The sequence below is a fragment of the Harpegnathos saltator genome, unplaced genomic scaffold (genome assembly GCF_003227715.2).
Source record: "Harpegnathos saltator strain DR-91 unplaced genomic scaffold, Hsal_v8.6 scaffold60, whole genome shotgun sequence".
In the NCBI taxonomy this organism is placed as follows: domain Eukaryota; kingdom Metazoa; phylum Arthropoda; class Insecta; order Hymenoptera; family Formicidae; genus Harpegnathos; species Harpegnathos saltator.
The window spans coordinates 725,063-746,138 of NW_020230427.1; the positions used below are offsets into that span (position 1 = coordinate 725,063).

Sequence of the window (21,076 nt, forward strand, 5' to 3'; positions counted from 1 at the left end):
ATCCAACTGCGTTAACGTCAACCGCGGATTGATTCCACCCTGAGAGAGCACGTCAAGCGATAGATATTACTGAAAAATCATTTGCCTTGGACATCTTTTGTCGATTCCGACAATTTTTCGGAGAATATAGCGCGCAAAATGGAAAGAACGAAATGCGAAATCAATATTGACCAATATTGAATATTGAATATGCTTGTACTTTATTGCGTCAACATCACACACTTTTATCACAAACGATTGCTGTATTTTTTCGTTCTAGTTGATACTTTTCATTACAAGAAAATTCGATATGACTCTCTTCATTAGGATCATATCACTCGTTTTTTCTCATATGATAATTTTTCTTGTACGAAATATTATCCTCGATTTTTTCTTTATCGGAAATCTTTTTCTTTGTCGGAATCTATAAGATGTTTCTTAATTACTTTATTTACATATGTGAGGATAAAAAATAAAACAATATTTCAAACGTTTTATTTTTAAACACGTCATCATAACTATCGATTGCATCGATCAAACCAGGATATGTTTTAATGGCGGATAATGCAATTGTATCGTCGCATTCAGGAAAGTGATACATATTAAACTAGAGAGCGAGATTTTATGGGAGCATATTCGATAAGCAATATCACGTTTATGCTGTACTATTATTACACAAGCAAATGTCTATTTATCTAGCGCTTTCACTAAATTCATCTGTTCGTGTTTTGCAATGTCTGTTTGATTAATATTGAGAGAGAGAGGTCACTGCATTCATCCTTCAATTACTTCCTATTATTCTCGATATAACGCTATTCGATGAGCTTCGATTGCGCAGACGCCTCTTTCTGTTTGAATTTCGCACTACAGAATAAGTACTTCTACACTAAAGTACAGCATGAAACTGTGGTCTTGTCTATGAATGGATTGCTACTAATAGCTACTTCGATACAACTGCTAATATTTATCTATCATTGTTTTAGAACGCTTAAAATTGCCAAATGACTAAAATGCAACGGAGAAGCTGTTGCATGTCGATCGGCAGTTTATTCGACATTTCATATATTAGTAGTATATTCGAAGGACCTATGCCCGTCTAAACAATATACTAAAGTTATACTAAAAAGTTACAATGAAAATAATTACTCTACTGCATCGGACCACCCGTTTCGAGTATGGTGAAAATAAATGTAAGAACATCGTGGTGTGTTTCGCTACCGACAAATCCTTTTCCGTAGACGAAACAATCGAAACAATGCGCCCCCTCATCGGGAAAGCCTCGCATTGCGTGTGGAAAATGCAAGGGAGGTTACAAAGGGAGTTAATAACGTTAATTGATATGCTACACATACCATGCTTGTTCTCACGCTGCTATATAATCATGAGCTTCACCTTCATCAAATTAGTCATCATCCGTAACACATGTCGGGGGATATTTCTATCCGACACTTTGCGATTGCTGACTGGTACACCTCAATTTAACTGAACATGAAAATCGTTAGGATCCTTGACAACGGAAAAGAACGTTGCATATACAAATTTGATGTAAATTTATAATATTTCTGAAATTATATGCGGGATGGTCTACTTATATCAAGCATCTTAAATTTCTCACTTGTTTTTGATGATATGTAAGAAAAAAGTTGCACCGTTCAAGGGGACAATTTGGTGACAGAAAAAGTTTTTTTTTTCAAGATCATTTTTCGGAGATTTGAAGATTGAGATAATTTTTTCAATACAACTACTTTTTTTGTTTGCACGCTTTTATACCCAACATCGAAAAGAGTTTAACGACTTAATAATATGATCTTTAAATGATCTTGAACATGGGAAATTACATATGTTTAGAGGAAATACGAAAGTCAAATATTTAAGTTTTTTAATATAAAGATTTGCTTAAGGAGGTGTTGAAAATGATGCCCTCTTTAATACATTTTTAAATACGATACATAAATAATACTCTTGCTCTTTCTATCATTTTTAAATCTGTAATTGCACATGCGTCCATAATGTGCTGTATCGTGTTCCTGGTACATCGTTGTATACAATGTTTTTCAACATTCCCCACAAAATGTCTGGAGGGTTCTAAATCAGTAGAACGTGCAGACCAAGGGTGTATCCACCTCTTTCCCCTTCCCCTATTCCGTATTTCAAAAACATTTCGTGTAAAACTATATGTGGAATGTGTGTTTTAAAAGCCAGACAACCATCATATTAGAGACAGGTACCACATTTGTAAATAAATTTCTAACGTTTATATGTGTTTCTATGTTTACAAATACAATATAGATGGGATGTTCCACATTGAGTTCACGAAAAATGCATGACATCAAACATATATATCTATTATTGCGATGTAATAATTGTCCAGCTCATGTCTACAAGTATAATAATCCTTAACGTGTGTAGTCCAATAAAAATAGTTGAAATCAATGTTTGCGTGTGTGATAATATGAGAATAACATATATTACCACATTTTGACGGCTTGTATTTCGCTTTAATCACAATTGTGTGTCAAATCAGTACGTACTGTGTATGTCAACTCACCATGTAATGTACTTTCTGCTGGTCCAAAGCAGACTGACTCCTATAGATAGCAGAAAAATGCAAATTGCGCTTGAGCCTGCGTAAACTGGGGGACAAAGGCCATACACTCTCTAATATTTCTTTAATACGCGGCAATTTAGTTATTTCTCAAAAAATGCTTTTATTACGACACATATTACTGCCTAAGTGGATCGATAGAACTGTCCCATCCTTCGTTTTCCACCGTGAAATTGCAGAAAATTACTAAATGACATTGCGTATATTGTCGCTTGTCAACCGTAGCGTCGGCGTTCGTGAAAAAAGAATATGTTAGAAGAAAAGACCTTTGGAATGTTCTATATAAAGTCAGTCGTACACGAACAAATCTTATCGAGAAAGCCGTTTTATCCATCGCGCAAGATGGCCCTCACTGGTGAACGTTATTATAACATTTATCGAATTGTGTTAACGACAATCGGCTTGTGGCCGGATCAGAACGTTTCGCGAATACAAACGGGCTTTTTTTTCATCGTATATTTTTCTATTATATTTTTTCAGGTATCTCTTATTTCTTTGACAAATTGTGTTTGTATCGCAACTTCTAACGAAAAATAATATCTTTACTGTCAATGTTATTTAAAATTTTCCTAGTTAACGACATTCCTGACGACAACGACTTTAAACCTGATGTTTATCATTAAGTACCTCTCATATTTTTTACCTTTTCTTATTTACACCGTAAATTATAATTCTTTTTATTTCAACGTTAAAGCGGTGAGTATTGCTCTCGCAAACTGCTATATCTCATATGAAGTCTTTTCGGTTCATTGTTCTTAATTTTAGCCTAAAGTAATGTGGCTAACGTAACGATTCGATAATTTCTTGTACAAATAGATCGGGCAAGCTTTGGAACACATCAGAATGGTCTGGAGCACGCTTACAGACAACGATGAAATAGAAATACTGACTAAATACACGTACATAGCTTACATTGTGTCACTGATTGTGTACAGTAAGAAATTAAGTTTGGAATGAAATCATATCACATACGTGAGCTGTTTGATAAGTTTCAAGTCTAACAATGAAGCACTTATATTTTTGGGCAAAATGGAAAAATTTTATTTTTCGATATAGTCTTCTTTTGGCTGAGATTCCGTCAGCAAAGTAAATTGGGTCAAGTCCTGCAAAATACTCGCTTATGGCGGCAATTACTTCCTCATTGGTCGCGAATTATTTTCCTCCCAATTTTCTTTATGTTCGAGAATAGAAATAAGTCGCAAGAGGTTAAGTGAGGAGGGGGGGGGGCAATTTGTAACGTAATTCATGCAGTTTGACAATGACGATCGCAGATGTGTAAGTTGGTGCGTTGTCCTGGTGAAAACGCACCTTTTTCTTTTTCAAATGCGGTCGTCTTTTTGCGATTTCTTCCTTCAAACGTCTTAATAATAATACATAATATATACCAGTGATAGTTTTTCCTTCCTGAAGATAATCGTTGAGCAATATGCCATGGCTATTCCAAAAGACAGTTACCATAACTTTTCCGGCCGAATGAAACATCTTCCCCTTCTTCGGAGTAGGTTTACTTGGTGAAGTTCACTGTTTTGATTGTTCCTTGCTTTCGGGTATGTAGTGGTGAATCCATATTTCGTCAAAAGCCACAAATCGATGCAAGAAATCTTTTGTATCCCACTTGAACCGCTCCAAACATTCCTTTGAAATGTTGTGTCGAATGCATTTTTGATCCAACGTCAACAAACGCAGCACTCATCGCGCAAGTCAGTTCTCATACTCAAATCTTCATGTAATATCTTGAATACATGTTCAGAAATTATGCCTGCGGCATCTGCTATCTGTCTGATTTTCAGTCTCCGATTATCTGATTATTATAGTAGGATTTGATGAACTTTGTCGACCATTTCCTCAGCCGTTACAGTCTTTAGGCGACCTGGGCGCTCATCATCAATCACACTCGGCACGCTTCAACTCGGTAATCCGAACTTTCACCATTGAGAACGAAAGAACATATTCATCGTCCGACAGAATCCAACTCGGTTTTGGCTTCTACTGGGATTTTCCCTTTTATATTCAAGTTTTAATCAGAGAACGATATTCGATTTTTTCCATCGTTAAACAAATATACTGCGACTGATTGACAGAAGAAAATTGAGCGTTACATATGGCTAGATATTTGGGAGCAGGTATAAAGAGATGTATCTTTCACACCTTAAAATAGTTTCTGAGCAGTAATATCACCTTTATGTTCAGACTCGAAATTTGTCAAATAACTCATGTAATGTTCACTTTAAATTGCATATCAATTACGATATTGATCTCGTAATTTGATTTCATCGCGTTTGTTTTTTTCTAGTTATCCTCAGTGTCGCGGTATTTGGATTCATATTGTTCGAATGTTCACCCGTTATCTTCGACGTCCTAGCGCCGATGAATGTGTCTCGACCGCGTACGATCGAAATACCCTTCGAATTCTTCCTCGATGTGGATCAATATTTCTTTATCTACATAGCATACGAGATTCTAGTAACGGTGATTGGACTCACTGCAATGGTCGGCACCGGTACATTATTGCTTGCGATCGGGACGCACAGTTGTGCGGAATTTAAGATTGCCAGGTAAGCTTGTCGGTAGCACGATGTTGATCTTGCCGAAATAAAGTAATCTTCGTTTTACAAAGAGACTTACGGAAGTGTCATTCACTCGTTTTAATGAAATTTTGCACATTTGTAGTACATCGAAAAATAATCGATACGTATTTTTTTTTTACTTCTGCAATGGTGCGGGTTTAAGTGTGGTAGAAATTATCTCTTGAACGTTAGGGGTAATTTTCAAACATAGACAGAAAACAATCATATAATTTAGAAGAAAAAATGCTTTCAGGGGGTTTTTGATGCAGCTGATTCCGAATCTGACGTCAAAATTACAAAATTCAAAATGGCGGATCCAATATGACGATTAAAATTACAAAAATTCTCCTGGTTCGAAATACGCCTGCAGTTAGCATATAAAAATTATAGTTTTCAGAGTTTACCATGAGGAAGTTGCAGAGTGATTTTAAAACTCCTTTCTATACTTATCTTAACGAGGTGGTTGATTAAAATGAGTCCCATCGTCTCTCACTTTTCAGGGGGCGTATTTGTAGTGAGTCCCCTTGCCTCTCACTATCCAGGAAATTTATGTTTTCCTTAATTTTTAAAATTATTAATTTATTGAGAATAATTTTTACAGAAATGATATTCCGTAAAAAAGTGTGTCATACATAAAGATTTCTTGCACCACGCACACCTCATTACGGCAATAACTGTACACGAATTGCAAAATGCACAATCTTTGAAACTAAACTCTACGGGATTTTCAACCTCAGGTGGTTTTTTTGCAAATAACTGCTTTTGTGCCACGCATAACTAATAAGATTTGAAAATTATTAAACATTTAATTACCCACTAGTAATTTTCATTTTTGTTTCAATTTCGTTGTTATTTAAGAAGGAATTTTACTACAGCTATGAGAACTTTTAAAATTTTTTCTATTAATTCATACAATAGTTTCTGATTTATACTTCGAAAACCACCACTTTGTCATGAGATTTATTTAGTCGCCATATTAGATCCGCCATTTTTAATTTTGTAATTTTGACGTCAGATGATTATTTTCTGTTTGCGTTTGGAGACCACCCCTAACGTTCAAGGGATGGTGTCTACCCTTAAACCCACATCATTGCAGAAATAAAAAAATATGTGTCGATTATTTTTCAATGTTCTACAAATATGCAAAGTTTCATTAAAATCAGTGAGTGATGTTTCCGTAAGTCTCCTTGTTATTAGTGTCTGATCGATTGACACAATATGAATCGCTTGCAGTGATTTAATTCAAAATGTAGTGACCGACCGCACACTCCAGATTCCCGCTTCTAAGAGAATTTACTTTATGCACCGGAACATCTGTCGTGCCGTTCATATCCACAGAAGATCTATGCAGTTAGTTTTTTTATGGAGCTATAATGTGTATACATAATATCGCTGGTCGAACAAATAAATCATTTTTCGAGTACTTTTACTCGTCGTGCACTTGCATTTCCTACATACACAGTCTGTCCCAGATCCAATGAGACTGGTCTAAAAAAAATACAAAGCGTTTATTATTTTGATTTTTTATTCTTGTTTATTCAAAATAGTCTCCTTCTGAGTCAATATAGCGCTGGAAACGTTCAACAAATTTTTCGAAACATTTTTTATACTCATCGGCTGGAATGGCCTTTAGTATGGCGGTCGAAGTCTTTTGGATGACCGGCATGGTATCGAAACGATTTCCTTTCATCGCCAATTTCAGTTTGGGAAATAGCCAGAAGTCGCACGGAGCCAAATCAGGTGAATACGATGAATGATCGATAACAATGATGCCTTTTTTGGTCAAGAATTCACGTACCATGATGGCTTTGTGCGATGGTGCATTATCGTGCAACAAAAACCAACTGCCTGGCTCTCGATATTCCGGTCGAACTCGTCGAATTCTGACCCACAATCGTTGTAGAACTCTCAGATAATATTCTGCATTCACCGTCTGATCTTCTGGGACGAATTCACTGTGAACAATTCCCTTTGAATCGAAGAAAACGGTTAGCATTGTCTTGATTTTGCTCTTCTGAAAGCGTAATTTTTTCTCTTTTGGCTCTTCTGGTGACTTCCATGCCGCACTCTGACGTTTTGTTTTTGGCTCGTATTGAAAACACCACGTTTCATCACCAGTTACAATGGCTGACATGCTTACCGGATTCCTTCGGGAATCCCCATCATCCAAAAGACTTCGACCGCTATACTAAAGGCTATTCCAGCCGATGAGTACAAAAAATGTTTCGAAAAATTTGTTGAACGTTTCCAGCGCTGTATTGACTCAGAAGGAGACTATTTTGAATAAACAAGAATAAAAAATCAAAATAATAAATGCTTTGTATTTTTTTTAGACCAGTCTCATTGGATCTGGGACAGACTGTGTATTCCTGTATTCTCTTATTATCAAATATTAAGTGATTTTCTTAACAAAATTACTAAATTCTTTTTCTTATTTTTTAACAAAGGTTTCTTAACGATATGTTGAATGGTTTTAATGTATGGTATTTTTTTCTGATTATGATCGGCGTAACGTCTTTAAGTTGCAACCTCTTTCGAGTGAGTACTATGTATTTATACTGCACATAATATATACTTGTATAATATTATAAAATCAATGTGATTTGTGATTTGTCTTATATATGCATTTTTCTATATGGAATTTTTCGTAATCGCTGAATATACTTCACCATGCATTTTCGAGTACAAATTTAAACTGACAAAGCTCGGCTGTATATATCGAACATTATTCGTATCGATTGCGAGCGGTAGATCGTATGCACACAAATATGCATTTATATTTTCACGATGAAAGGAAGAATCTTTGATCGAGCATTCGTTCGAAATATATGATTCTCCGTTTGCAGTTACTTAATGCGGTAATACAATTCAACAATGTCCATGAATTATTTACATGCATCATGATGTTTCTTGGTCATATAATATATATGTTTATGGCGAATTTATGCGGACAAGCAATTATCGATCACAGCACGGAGATGTTGAATGCGACGTAAGCGACGCAAGTACTGTCCCGAATGAATGTGTCAAATTAGATGATGTCAGCCATTTCATTTTCCGTCATTTTCCAAAATCTTTCCAGATATAACACACTATGGTATGCAGCTCCGTTACCGATTCAGAAATTGTTATTGCTCTTACAAAAATCCGCGACGAACCAAAAGCTTATGATCGGTAGCATCTTTGTCGCATCGTTAGAAGGGTTCTCTACGGTAATCATGTTCTCTCACAACCTCTTAATAGCGAAAATATTATGTCAGTAAATATATTATCTATTTACTAATATGAAGGAGCATATTTATTCTTTAGCTCGTTACTTCATCGATCTCGTACTTTACCGTAATGTACACCATGATGACGAAGAATTAAAGAGAATAGTCAGTCATTCGCGAATGGCATAGAAGTGAACGCTTAATCACATGTAGAAACAGTCGTGCCGACTCAAGCAAGTAATTAAAGCTCATTAGGTATGTAACTGTCCACATAACACATTGGCGGTCGCGATCAATAAATACAGTCAGCATATGCCACGGACTTCTGTTATATCATTTCGCCACATTCAACTGTATAAAGTATTGATACACGACGTTTATAAAACACTTGTTAATTATGTTGCAGTAAATATCTACTATTATTACTGGTTTCTCTTGCACTCATCATTAAATATTCGTATCGACTGGCGTTGAGCGTGTCGAGATGGAAATGTCGTCGAAATGAAAAAAAAATCGGAATTCTATATTGAACGATATACTTCAAATATAATATGTTCAATGCGTCATAATCACAATCTACAATGTTCACGAGTATCAAAAATATCTGATTAATAACATCAGGAATATTCGAGAGAATAGAAAAAACAAGCGATCCAATCCAAAATATTAAATAACACTGTATGAGTATTGTACATAGAAATAAACAAGTAACGCATCAAAACGCATCAATTTCATCTTATATAATCAATTCACTGCTAATAACTCATATATGAGCGAGAAAAAGGCCACAACTGATAATGATTATTAGCACCATGAATAACTTTGCCAGTTTTCAGTAAGTTTACATCAAATTTGATACACTCATGTTTTTGTTGCTGATTATGAATTCGGAATTAAATTTAAGAAATTCGTAATGGCGGATCCAATATGGAGGCGTTTAAGGCAGTGTCCTAGTTTAGAAGGCGAAAAAATCGGTGATTTTTGGGAATTTTTTCGAAGAGAATGAAATAATCAATTTCTGTAAACGTTTAGTTATATATTAATATACATTTTAGCAATACAAAAAAATTTTTTAATGTCAAATTATTTAAAAATGGGGCAGAATTGTTACATGACAATCAAAGCGCCTCGTGCCGATTGGCGGGACAAATGGAGCTCGTAATTTTTGTCTAAAACAAAAAAACCAAAAATATTTTTAATTTACATGTATTTTTATAGTCGGTGAACTAAAAAAACTGAGAAAAAAGCATAAAATCATATAAATGTATGAATTTAAACGAAAAAGTGACAATTTTAAAAGAAAAATTTTGCGTTCTCTATGCAACAGAAATTGTTTAAATTAAGTTTTAACCGTTTTTTTTAGTTCATTTAGGATGATTAATACTCTAGAGAATAAACTTTGGTTTGGGTCGATAGGTTAAATAGTTTTTTTGCTATCTTGCTCGCCAATTTAGTAAAATCACAAAACTAATATTTCGAGAAAACGCAAGTTAAAGTTTTCGCTAGAAAACAATATCAATTACTCGTTATTTACAACAATCTAATCTTAATTAGCTATTCCAGGTACAAGAGTCATTCAGCTTGTTAAAAAAAATTTTGTACCTGCATTTCCTGCATTGTATATGCTGTACGAGCCTCCTTGCTGCTGCTTCGTTGGCGCTGACCTTCTCGTGTAATGACCGGCGCGCGTCGTATAGATCAACGAAAATCTTACACTGCTAGCCAATATTGAGTTCCAGCAAATTCATCATAGTTAAAATAGCTGTGTAACCTTCGTTAAAAATGCCTGCAGCAATGTAAGCAGCCAATTCTACGATTTTAGCGCCCGAATTAAAGTGTCTTGGAGCAATGCGCCACACAGTAGAGTTAAAACTCTCGTTAGAAGAGTTCTATATATGCCCGCCCAAACATCTTGACAACAGATCGTCCTTGCAAAGATCCTTATAGATAGGCGTGATATGTTTTCCAACATCCGGATGAATAACTGGTGGCGGGTGCTTAAAAGATTGTAATTGATCTGTGGCTTCGGCTTGACGCCACTCACACTAAGTGTCGGCTCCTTCAGGACAGTTTGCGTGCCTTGGTTTCGTATCCGTTGAGCAATAATGATCTAATGTTGCCATTATTGCTTTTTTCATACTAACAACGGAGTCCACATTCTTATAGCTTTCTTTCTTATAGCTAAGCCGTAATAGTTTATTAATCTTTTAATAAGTACGTCCGTCAGTTGTCCCTTTCAACCAAAATATTGTTATATAAACCATTTTGAATCTTTGCTAAACATTATAAAAAAAAGTTAAAAAATAGGGAGAGCGGCCCGCTTCGGCTAAGCGTTTTTCTAGCTGTGCGACGCTTATCTGCTCTCGGCTCTGTAACTTTCGTAATACGTCCCAACGGTCTTTAAAACTTTGGGAACATATTTTTCAATAATTAAACTATCGATTTAAGCAAAAAAAATCGATTTTTTTGACCTTCTAAACCAGGATATTGCCTTAAATACTTAAATATTCAATTTTGTCAATCTTTGAAAAATATTTATTAAGATTATTTATTAAGAATATTTATTAAGATAAGATGATTTATGATGACTTTATTTTATTTCTTATGAAATTTCCTTTATAGAAGGTTTTTGGGGTTACTAGGGTGATGAACTCGGACTCGAAATTTCAAAATTTGAAACAACAGATCTAATATGGTGGCTCCAAATGACTAATTTTGTTATTTTGGTTACTAGGGTGATGAACTCGGACTCGAAATTTCAAAATTTGAAACGACAGATCTAATATGGTGGCTCCAAATGACTAATTTTGTTATTTTATTATGGAAATTATTTTCGATATGTTAATATTTTTTAGGTTACTGTTGATTCTATCCAGTCGAAGTAGCAAAATTTAAAGTGGCGGATCCAATATAGAGGTTTCTAGAACAGCTCTTACCTTTTTTATTAGCGCGTGAAATATGTTGAAGAAAATTATTTGTTTGCCGAATGGCTCTGATAGAAACAGATTTATGACAGTCGTCATTTGCTACCAAAAAACATACGAGTTTGATATGTATCCATAATGCAATATCAAAATTAGTCACTTGAAGTCGCTATATTAGATGCGTCATTTTGAATTTTGAAATTTCAACTCTGGACCACTAGCGACTTAAAAAAAACATCTTATAGATAAGTTTCCATATAAAATACGAAATTATTCGTTTTCACCACCGTTTTTTGGTACAGAACATTAATTACAGGTTAACTAGTGAACTTGTTAAATTGGATAAGGACAATCAATGATTTTTTTTTTCCCACATAGTTTTCCATACCTTTCTCACTTTCTTTCGCGTTTAATCGACAAAGCATTCATATGTTGTTTTCTGTTAAAAAAAGATTAGTACATTGTAAAAATAACCGAATCAAATTGTTTAGCATTAATTGTCGATTATCTGTTGACAGAATGACAATATTTTTCATTGGATCAAATGCGGATTTGCATTTGACTGACGGTAAGACAACTGTCGTTTAAACTCGCGCAGACCGACGCGTAAGAAATGCTTTTACTAAAATTGTTGTTCACAGTGTGAATTAAAAAAAAAGACCAGGAAACACGCACTTCCTACTCGGTTTTGTATAACCATGAAAATCTGCTAAATTATAACCGTTGTTTAATCATTTCGCGATAATATCCCTTAACGAAGTTCCTCCGCGGCAAATATAATATCGCCGGGGTAATATTTAATGAGAGTCATAGATACTGATGATGGTGAGGCATCTTCTTAAGTTACACTCTCCCTTCATTCGCCCGTCAACTCTCATGAAGGATATTATCAATGGAAGACCGTTACAGGCTCAATCATGATATGCTAAAATCACTCAATCATGATATGCTAATAGGATCAATCTGTGATGCTATTGGGATTCGAAGTGGACGTACGTTCAGATTATATCGATGATGATCATATATCTGTCAGCGATATTCGTGTAGGTATTCACGTTCTTTTCGTTTGTTCTTTCTTTTTCGAAAAAACACATGTTTAATGTAATACGTCGCCAATGTAATATTTTATTTTTTTTTAGTTAGTGATTTTTTTTTTATTATTCGTGATTATAAATATGTTATGAACTTTCTAATCAATGTTGCTCTTCTTTATTTTCTCGTTGTGTTCTTCATACGTTTGCTACGTTTGTTATTTTTGCTCCGAGACGCAATAAATCGATTGCATATATTCCTACATTCTCTTCTCTTCTCAAATTATCTGAGCTAATCATTAATAATTCGTAATCATTATCATTAATGAATTAATAACGATAATTTCCAATGTATAACGCGAAGTTGTTCCAACTGTTGCAGGTAGTATAATGTGATAATGTTACAGTTAGGTAAACCGTTAATCGTGATAATCTTCAATAGTGTTGCATCCTGAATATCTGTATATGACGAATGAGTGGCGTTTTGTATATTGTATTATGTATTTCCAAAGAATCGACGAAGAAATGCGTGATCAATCACATAATAAAAGCGCATTACAGATGCTGCAGGCATTAATAACATACAGGGTGTCTTAAAAATACCGGAACCCCAGGATAACTTTGCAAGATCAAGTTCTCATGAAAAACTTTAAATACAAAAGTTGTGGAAAATCGAGTAACAGATTTACAGAATTACAATAATACCCTAATTTTTCTTAATTTGATGATTCTGAAATTTCCAAAAGTCAGTAAGTTAACAAAAGTCAGTGCGCTATTGTAACAATATATTCTTCAGACTAAATAAAGCAAGAAAATCTAGTATCATTTTTTCTTCCGACAAATAGTTAGCGAGATATCGTAAATTAAATATTGAAAAAATTATCAAGTTTTTCTCAAATATCTCAAAAAATATTAGGCAAGTAAAAAAATGTTTTAGACAAAAGTTGTTCAAATTAATTGGTAGAAAAAAACAGTGTAATAAAAAATAAGGATTTCCATTTAAAAAACGCGAGTTGATCTCCAAATGACCTTGAAGGTCATGGTCAATGTCAAATTCAAGGTCACCATTAAGTCCTTTGATCCTGCAAAGTTATTTGAAGGTTCCGGTATTTTTAAGATACCCTATATAATGATATAATAGATACAGGTGTATCCATATGTCTCGTTTTCGCTCACCTCTGTTGCGTATTCCTCGACAATCACACGAGCTAGCAGATCTCAAATAATAACGTTGAGATGTTGGTACAATGTAAGTAATTATCCTTCAAATATCTCGGTGAATTTCTTCCTTGCGTCATTTTTCTTACGCATAATTATCATTAGCAATAGTATTGATATTTAGCATTGTAAACAACATTTTTTATGAAATTTTATGATATAAAATATGGACAGGAGTGAGCAAATTTGATTTTGTCGATTCGTATGTCCGGTAGACATGTAAAGGCTTCAAAATTTCGATAAAATAGCTACACAACGTTCACTCGCTGTTTTAAATTTGCAAGTATATAATCTACTCTGGTACATATCTTCAAAGAATATACCAATATTTATATTATTTCTAATGGTAAAATGTAAAAAAGACATGCATTTAACTACCGGCGATATCTTCGTTTCTTCTTGCGAGTGTTTCGCAACGGTACTGAGAGTGTGTAATAATTACTTACTACTAATTAATTATAGTTACTAATTAATTACTAAATAATAGTTACTAATTAGGTTCGACGTGGTGTACGTAGAAATTTTTATATTTTAGTTTCCAACCTCGGCATATATTACTTCATGATGATCTATATTGTCCATTAAGAGCGTAAACCATGGCAGAAATGCTCGGTTTGTTTTCCGGGTTGGTGCGTTAGTCTTTCGTGATATCGTTTCCGACATTCCGTGAACATTTCAGTTCGCTTCTTCAGAGAGAAGAACAATCTTAAACTGGTATAGCGAAAAAGCTCGTGGTCAGTTTTCTAAGTTTACATTTTATATTGAATAATTTCATATTGTTACTGTACATTACACACAGAATGACGAAATTAAAAGTGAGTCGGAAAGTTTTGATTGTAATAACAGTAAGACGAGTAAATTACTTTTTTACTGGTTTGTGCCTCACTTCTCTGCCTCATCTTTGTGTAATATTTAGTTAACACGTTCCGTGCCGAACCATTTTTGCGCGATTTTCCATTCAAGTCATTCGATATTTTGAATAAAGGTAGATATATTATCATAAAATATTTCATTATATTTATTGATGTATTCATTGATCCATTGATTGATAAGTAACTGGCTTGTATAGAATATCGTGTATCAACGGTAATACACGTGGCACGGAACGTGTTAATAAACAATGAATTTATTCATTTGTCTTCAGTGAAAACGACAAACTATTATATTAATAAACCGCACCAACTGCTCGATAGAGAATTTATCCCATGCTATCACATTCAAACTCATACTCATCATATATCTGCAACTGATGTGTCTAATAGTTTAAAAATAATGTACAACGCGTTTCACTGTCGAATTCGTCTTGCCAGTGCAGAACAGTGCAAAGAGTTAACGCTCAAAGGATTGGCACATCGCACGACGCGCTATACGTAAGAGCCGATACCATAAAACATATTTTTCGCCGAAAATATCGTCCGGTATACCAGGTCTGTAAATATGAAACCGGAATTTGCCCATAGATGGCGCTAGCTGTCAATGTAGTTACCGTCAAACCGCATCATTGGCGCCATTTCCATTTGTTGACATCTGACAAAGATTTTCAACTCACAACAATACAAGTTTCATACAACAGCATAGTTTGTAATAGCGTTGAACATGTCGAATTTTGTGCCTGGAAGCTACGATTTGCGGACAGCATTGATTTTCTGTTACCATTTGAAGGAAACTGCTACAGAATCGCATCGAATGCTTGTCGAAGCTTACAGTGGGCATGTTCTTGGTAAATCACAGTGCTTTGAGTGGTTTAAAAAATTCAAACGTGGCGATTTTTACGTGAGAAACGAAGAACATGGAAGACCACAGAAAAAGTTTGAAGACAGCGAATTGCAAGCATTGTTGAATGAGGATGACGCTCAAACGCAACAACAACTCGCGGATCAATTAAATGTGACACGAGAAGCCGTCTCCATACGTTTGAAAGCCATGGGAAAGATCCAGAAAATGGGAAAATGGGTTCCATATGAACTGAATGAAAGACAGCAGGAAAACCAAAAAACCACTTGCGAAATGCTGCTCGCCAGGTACAAAAGAAAGTCATTTCTCCATCGAATTGTGACTGGCGATGAAAAGTGGATATATTTTGAGAATCCTAAGCGTAAAAGATCCTGGGTAACTCCAGGCGAACCATCGACATCGACTGCAAGGCCAAATCGCTATGGACGGAAGACAATGCTCTGTGTTTGGTGTGATCAGAAGGGTGTGATCTATTATGAGCTGCTAAAACCTGGCGAAACCGTTCATATGAACACTACCGACAACAAATGATCGATTTGAATCAAGCTTTGCGTAAAAAACGACCAGAATATCAAAAAAGGCAACACAAAGTGATTTTGCTTCATGATAATGCACCATCATACACAGCAAAACTGGTCAAGGAAACGATTGAGGCGTTTAGGTGGGGAATACTTTCGCACGCGGCTTACTCACCAGACTTGGCTCCGTCCGATTACTACTTATTTGCATCGATGGGGCACGCACTTGCTGAGCAGCGCTTCACTTCTTACGAAAGTGTACGAAAATGGCTCGATGACTGGTTTGCCTCAAAAGAGCAACAGTTTTTTTGGCGTGGCATCCACAAATTGTCAGACATTGTCAGTGATGGGCAATATTTCGAATAAAATATTTTTTATCATTTTCATACAATAAATGTCCATTTTCTATACAAAAATTCCGGTTTCATATTTACATACCTGGTAAAGTCGGAAGAAAAATTCTACGTGAGAAAACTGTAATTTCCATCAACAGACAGCGCCGTTACTTTTATTGCGTTCTACACAAACGGTAGGCGCTTTCAAGCCAATCGATATTAAAAGATATCCTCTCGCTCGGCGAAAATTAAATTATGTTTGCGAAATTATTTAATTACTTCGTAATAATGCTGTGTGCGAAAATTTCTCCGTGGAAAATACATAAAATATCGCGAAGTTAATATTTAACGAGAATCGGAAGTGGTAGCAAAGTGTCGTTCTTCCCGAGGTGTTACCGCTGTCATTCGCTCATCGGCTCTCGTGAAAAATGTTGTCGGTGGAGGATCGTTACTATAAGTTGAATCGTACTATGCTAAAGGTGCTCGGCCATATTGCGATTCGAAGTGGGTAAAGATCCAAGTGATAATAATGACAATTATATATCTCTCAGCATTATTTGTACAGATATTTACGTCCTCACATGCCTTTTACCTGTTTTTGCGTTCACATGCGAGAAAATGTATCAATGTGTCACAGATGTAATAATAATTTTTTAGTTAGCAGTATTTATCACATACGACTGCACCTTAGACTTGCTACTCAATGTGCTCTGCTGCATTTTCTCATCTATCTTTACACTGCTTATGTATCACGTCTATTATTTTTGCTCCAACGCAGTAAGTTGACCGCCTTGTTTTTCCCTTCCTTCTCTTATCTTCCCAAACAAATCGGAGTAATCGCTCTCTCGATAGTTCAAGGGTATCATGGAGCATATGTATTGCGATTGAAAGTATTTCAAGAATAGAGTGGAGTTCGATATATTGGATAATTACATTTCGATATATTGGATAATTACGGCAAAACACTGGGATAAACACTGCAGCGAAACTATTTACGGAGATATTTTTCTGTAAGCATCGATTATGTATTTATTTACGTGTCTTACATTCGAGGCACGTATTTTTACGTGGGGAAATACTACTATGAGGGGCCCAAAAAGGCTCTTTTTCACGAATTTTTTTTTTACTACTTAATGAATTATTTAAGGATTGGGGAGAGAGTATATTATTAAGGACACTTTGAAGAAGTTTTATACAAATTTTTATTGGAAAATAATAAAAATTAACAAAGATATATACAACAGAGTGCCGGTCTGTAAAAAAATTCTTCCAACGGTAGGATCGATATTTCTGGCATGGTTTATCTGAAAAGAAAACTCAAATATTTTCTTAATCTGCATAAATATAGTTTTTGTTAAGCGTAGCCGCTTTTTCTTAATTAATTTTTCTCAAAATAGCGGCATGTTAAAAAAAGATCCTTGATTTTTCCAACATTTTTTCTTCATTTAAGGGGCCTTAGAAAGCAGTAATTTTCAAAATAAAAAAAACGGCTACGCTTAACGAAAACTACATTTATGCAAATTAAGAAAATATTTCAGTTTTTTTTTCAGTTAAACCATGCCAGAGATATCAACTTCACCGTTGGAAGAATTTTTTTTAGCGGTACTCTGTTGTATATATCTTTGTTAATTTTTATTATTTTTTAATAAAAATTTGTATAAAATTTCTTCAAAGTGTCCTTAATAATATACTCTTCCCCTAATCCTTAAATAATTCATTAAGTAGTAAAAAAAATTCATGAAAAAGGAGCTTTTTTGGTCCCGTCATAGAGGTATTTCCCCTTAAATAATGAAAGTGCACACTATAGAGGAATTGTGCACACGGCATAATGTTCGTGACATTGTTAATGATAATTAAAAAATAAATGTTACACTGATTTTTAATATCGCACTGCAAAAACTAGAGCACTGAGAAAGAAAGAAGGTGACATTATATTATATTTTTATGTTACTTATATTGACATACATAACATAAATAATATACCAGATTCCATTTTTCAGTTTGTTTCTTGCTTTGTATGTCATTGGTTACATCTGTTTGTATCCTACCAATTTTTCTCGATGTTGTTCTACCTTTGAACAAGAGTCGCCAGCAAAAGGTGTACATCGGAATATTTTCTCGATCCGGCCAAATACATCTATTTGTTTATGGTACATTTGATGGTATTCACCTACTTAGGGACATTCATTGTGCTGGCTACTGGAACAACGTTCTACGGTTACCTTTTACACAGTTGCGCCGTGTTTAAAATAGTCAAGTGAGAATTCGAGATAATTAGATCTAAATTAATCGAGTTATGATATCGATATGCATTTACAGCTATCGAATGGAGATGACAATGGACAGTGACGTATTGCGGATCCCTGTATCGGAGCGGGACCGCGTAATTCTCAATAGATTGATTTATGCCATCGACATTCATCGGAGAAATCTCTTGCTCGTTCCTACATAGTGCTCGAAAAATCGAAAAGCTTTCTTCATTACTACTAATTCTTTTATTTCAACAAATCTCGAGGCGACCATGCGTTGTTAAACACGGACATTTAGCGTGAAGCTATTATTCGTCGAAACTTCGTGCTTTTAGCTTCGTTATTTAAATTAAACGCAATATGATAATTTTAGCTCGACAAAATTTCATCTACAATATAACGTGAAAGTGTTTCGAATGTTCTAGGTACTGTGATACGCTAATGGTACAGTTAAACAGACCATTTTTCGCGATAATCGGAATCGGGATGACATCCCTGATTATATGTTTGTTCCGAGTAAGTGGTGCTTCATATATTGCGTTATGTATATTCATTATACGTATATAAATCGCCAAATAAGCAAATAAATGATCCAAAAATTGCATATACCGCAGTTGCTGCAGACGATAACACGATGATATAATGCAAATATTTATACCACTGGCTTTCTTTTTCGTTCATATATGTTACATATTTTTCGGCAACCACATCGGCCAACAGGTGACAAACAATAACGCTGAGATCTTTAATACAGTGAGTGTTCGTCTTTCAAAATTCTTGGGAATATTGTCCCATATGTTATTTTCATCCAGTGATCAATTATTATTTATATATATAGCGATCCAGTACCAATTCTAGTGTTGTAAGCTTTCTTTAGGATTGTGCCTTAACTCTTAAAGGCTGACATGGATGGAATTTCAGCCTATGCGAATTTTTGCTTTATTAAAAAATGTAACTATACTGACAGCAAAATTTCGTACACCGGATCTTCAACGCGGAATAAGTTTTAAACAGTTGGCCGGATCGCTTTCGACCCTTATAATTTCTTTTAGAACTCTTAGAATGATATGCAAGCTGCCCTCAGAACTATTGAGAATTCTGAAAAAAAATTTCACTCAGGACTTAGCCAAATTTCGTTTACCGGATCTTTAAGGTGGAATAAACTTATAGAGACTAAGAATAGAAACTAAGAAATTATAAGGGTCGAAAACGATCCGACCAGTAATTAAAAAGTTATTTGACGTCAAAGGTCTGTTACGGTAATACTGTTCGTAATTATTTTTTAAACAATTCTGTGAATTTAATTTTTTTTCTTGTATCAGGAACTGTAGAACTTATCGAAAGAAACCAGATGGACCATTTAGAACTATTCGAGCTTGATGTTTAATTTTTCGAAATTTTTAATTTTTTTAATCTTTTGGAAAAAAATCAGAATATCTTTTTATCTATCAGGAACTCTAGTACTCGTCAAAAGACATCGAATGAGCCACTCAGAACTATTCGATCTTGAAGTTGGGTGTGAAGTTAGCACCTCATTTTTTAACTGCTATTTTAGTACTGTTAATCGCCGGAACTCTTTTTATTAATATAAAAAAATTCTTATACTCTTCAAAAGGAAGTTAGAACTCTAATCAGAACTATCGAGAACTAAAGTTGGGTTGCTAACTGCACATACCCCACGAACGCATATAAAGTTCACGTACAACATTCGTTTTTTATACTTGCAGATACAATCTACTGTGGTATGTGGTTTCCATAAATATACAAAAATTGATGTTGTTCCTACTACAGAAGGGTAATAAAGATATTTATTTATCGATTGGTGGTTTATTCAATTCCTCATACGAGTGCTTTACAACGGTATAATTACTAGTATAACATAACTAATTACTATCAGGTCCTGTTGCTGTACGTAAAATATTCTATGTTCTAGTTACGAGTAATAACCTCTGCTATATCGTACTTCACAGTGATCTATACCATTCAATGAGGATATAACCTGTGGCCAAAACATTTGTAGTTTCATATCTTATAAAATCACACTTAATATTCAATACTTTCGTTATTAATATGCAATGTATTACAGACACATATAATGGAATTAATAGTTCATCGAAGATGCTTGCTTTTAATTTCCGGAAAATCAATAAAATGTTCCTTTATCGGCATGCTTTCTGTCTCATTCTTATCTTTATGGTTAATAAACGAAACGTTTGTACTTGTCTGGGAGCGACGATTCTAATAAATCACATCAATTGCTAATCGATCGAGAATTTATTTCATAGCATTAAATTCAATCTAACATTCTAATTTCAATTTAACATTTGTTATGTACCTTCCTATAAAAGCTCATGTCTAAGAGTTAAAAAATGCATGACTCGCCTCAGTCTATTGGTCTTCATCAACAGAGGGTGAATGTTTAAATGTTTGTTTAAATGAATGTTTAAAGGATATTGTTTAAGGACAAATGTTTAAATGACATAATGCACGATATGCTTTGCGTGAAAATTCATATAATAAGATATATTTTTGCCGAAGATATCGCTACAAATATTGCTACAAAATTCAAAGGAAAAACACCCTTGCATGAAAGAAGAAAAACAACTATAATTATGGTAACTAGCATTGCCGTTGTTTTCATTTTGTCACATACATAAGGGGTGAACATTTTTAAATCGATCAAGAGGCGTACTATCACTCGACC

General features: G+C 34.6%; 2 protein-coding genes across 4 annotated transcripts in view; both read left to right on the top strand.

Moving 5' to 3' along the window:
* The window catches only part of alpha-Man-Ia (alpha-Mannosidase class I a), a 923,832-nt gene that overhangs the window by 664,798 nt on the left and 237,958 nt on the right, over window positions 1–21,076 (top strand). The gene's annotated exons all lie outside the window — the stretch shown is intronic.
* On the top strand, window positions 461–9,262 carry LOC109504418 (uncharacterized). Of its 2 annotated transcripts, XR_003113778.1 has the most exons (8): window positions 461–3,280; window positions 3,401–3,518; window positions 4,878–5,139; window positions 7,599–7,689; window positions 7,998–8,143; window positions 8,234–8,363; window positions 8,461–8,618; window positions 8,770–9,262. XR_003113778.1 is itself a non-coding variant. In XM_019844198.2 (7 exons), the coding sequence occupies exons 1-7, from the start codon at window positions 3,194–3,196 to the stop codon at window positions 8,518–8,520; spliced, it is 894 nt and encodes a 297-aa protein (XP_019699757.2). In that variant the 5' UTR covers window positions 461–3,193; the 3' UTR covers window positions 8,521–9,262. The 2 variants fall into 2 exon arrangements, 1 of the variants encoding a protein (XP_019699757.2); XM_019844198.2 differs by having other exon boundaries at window positions 8,461–9,262.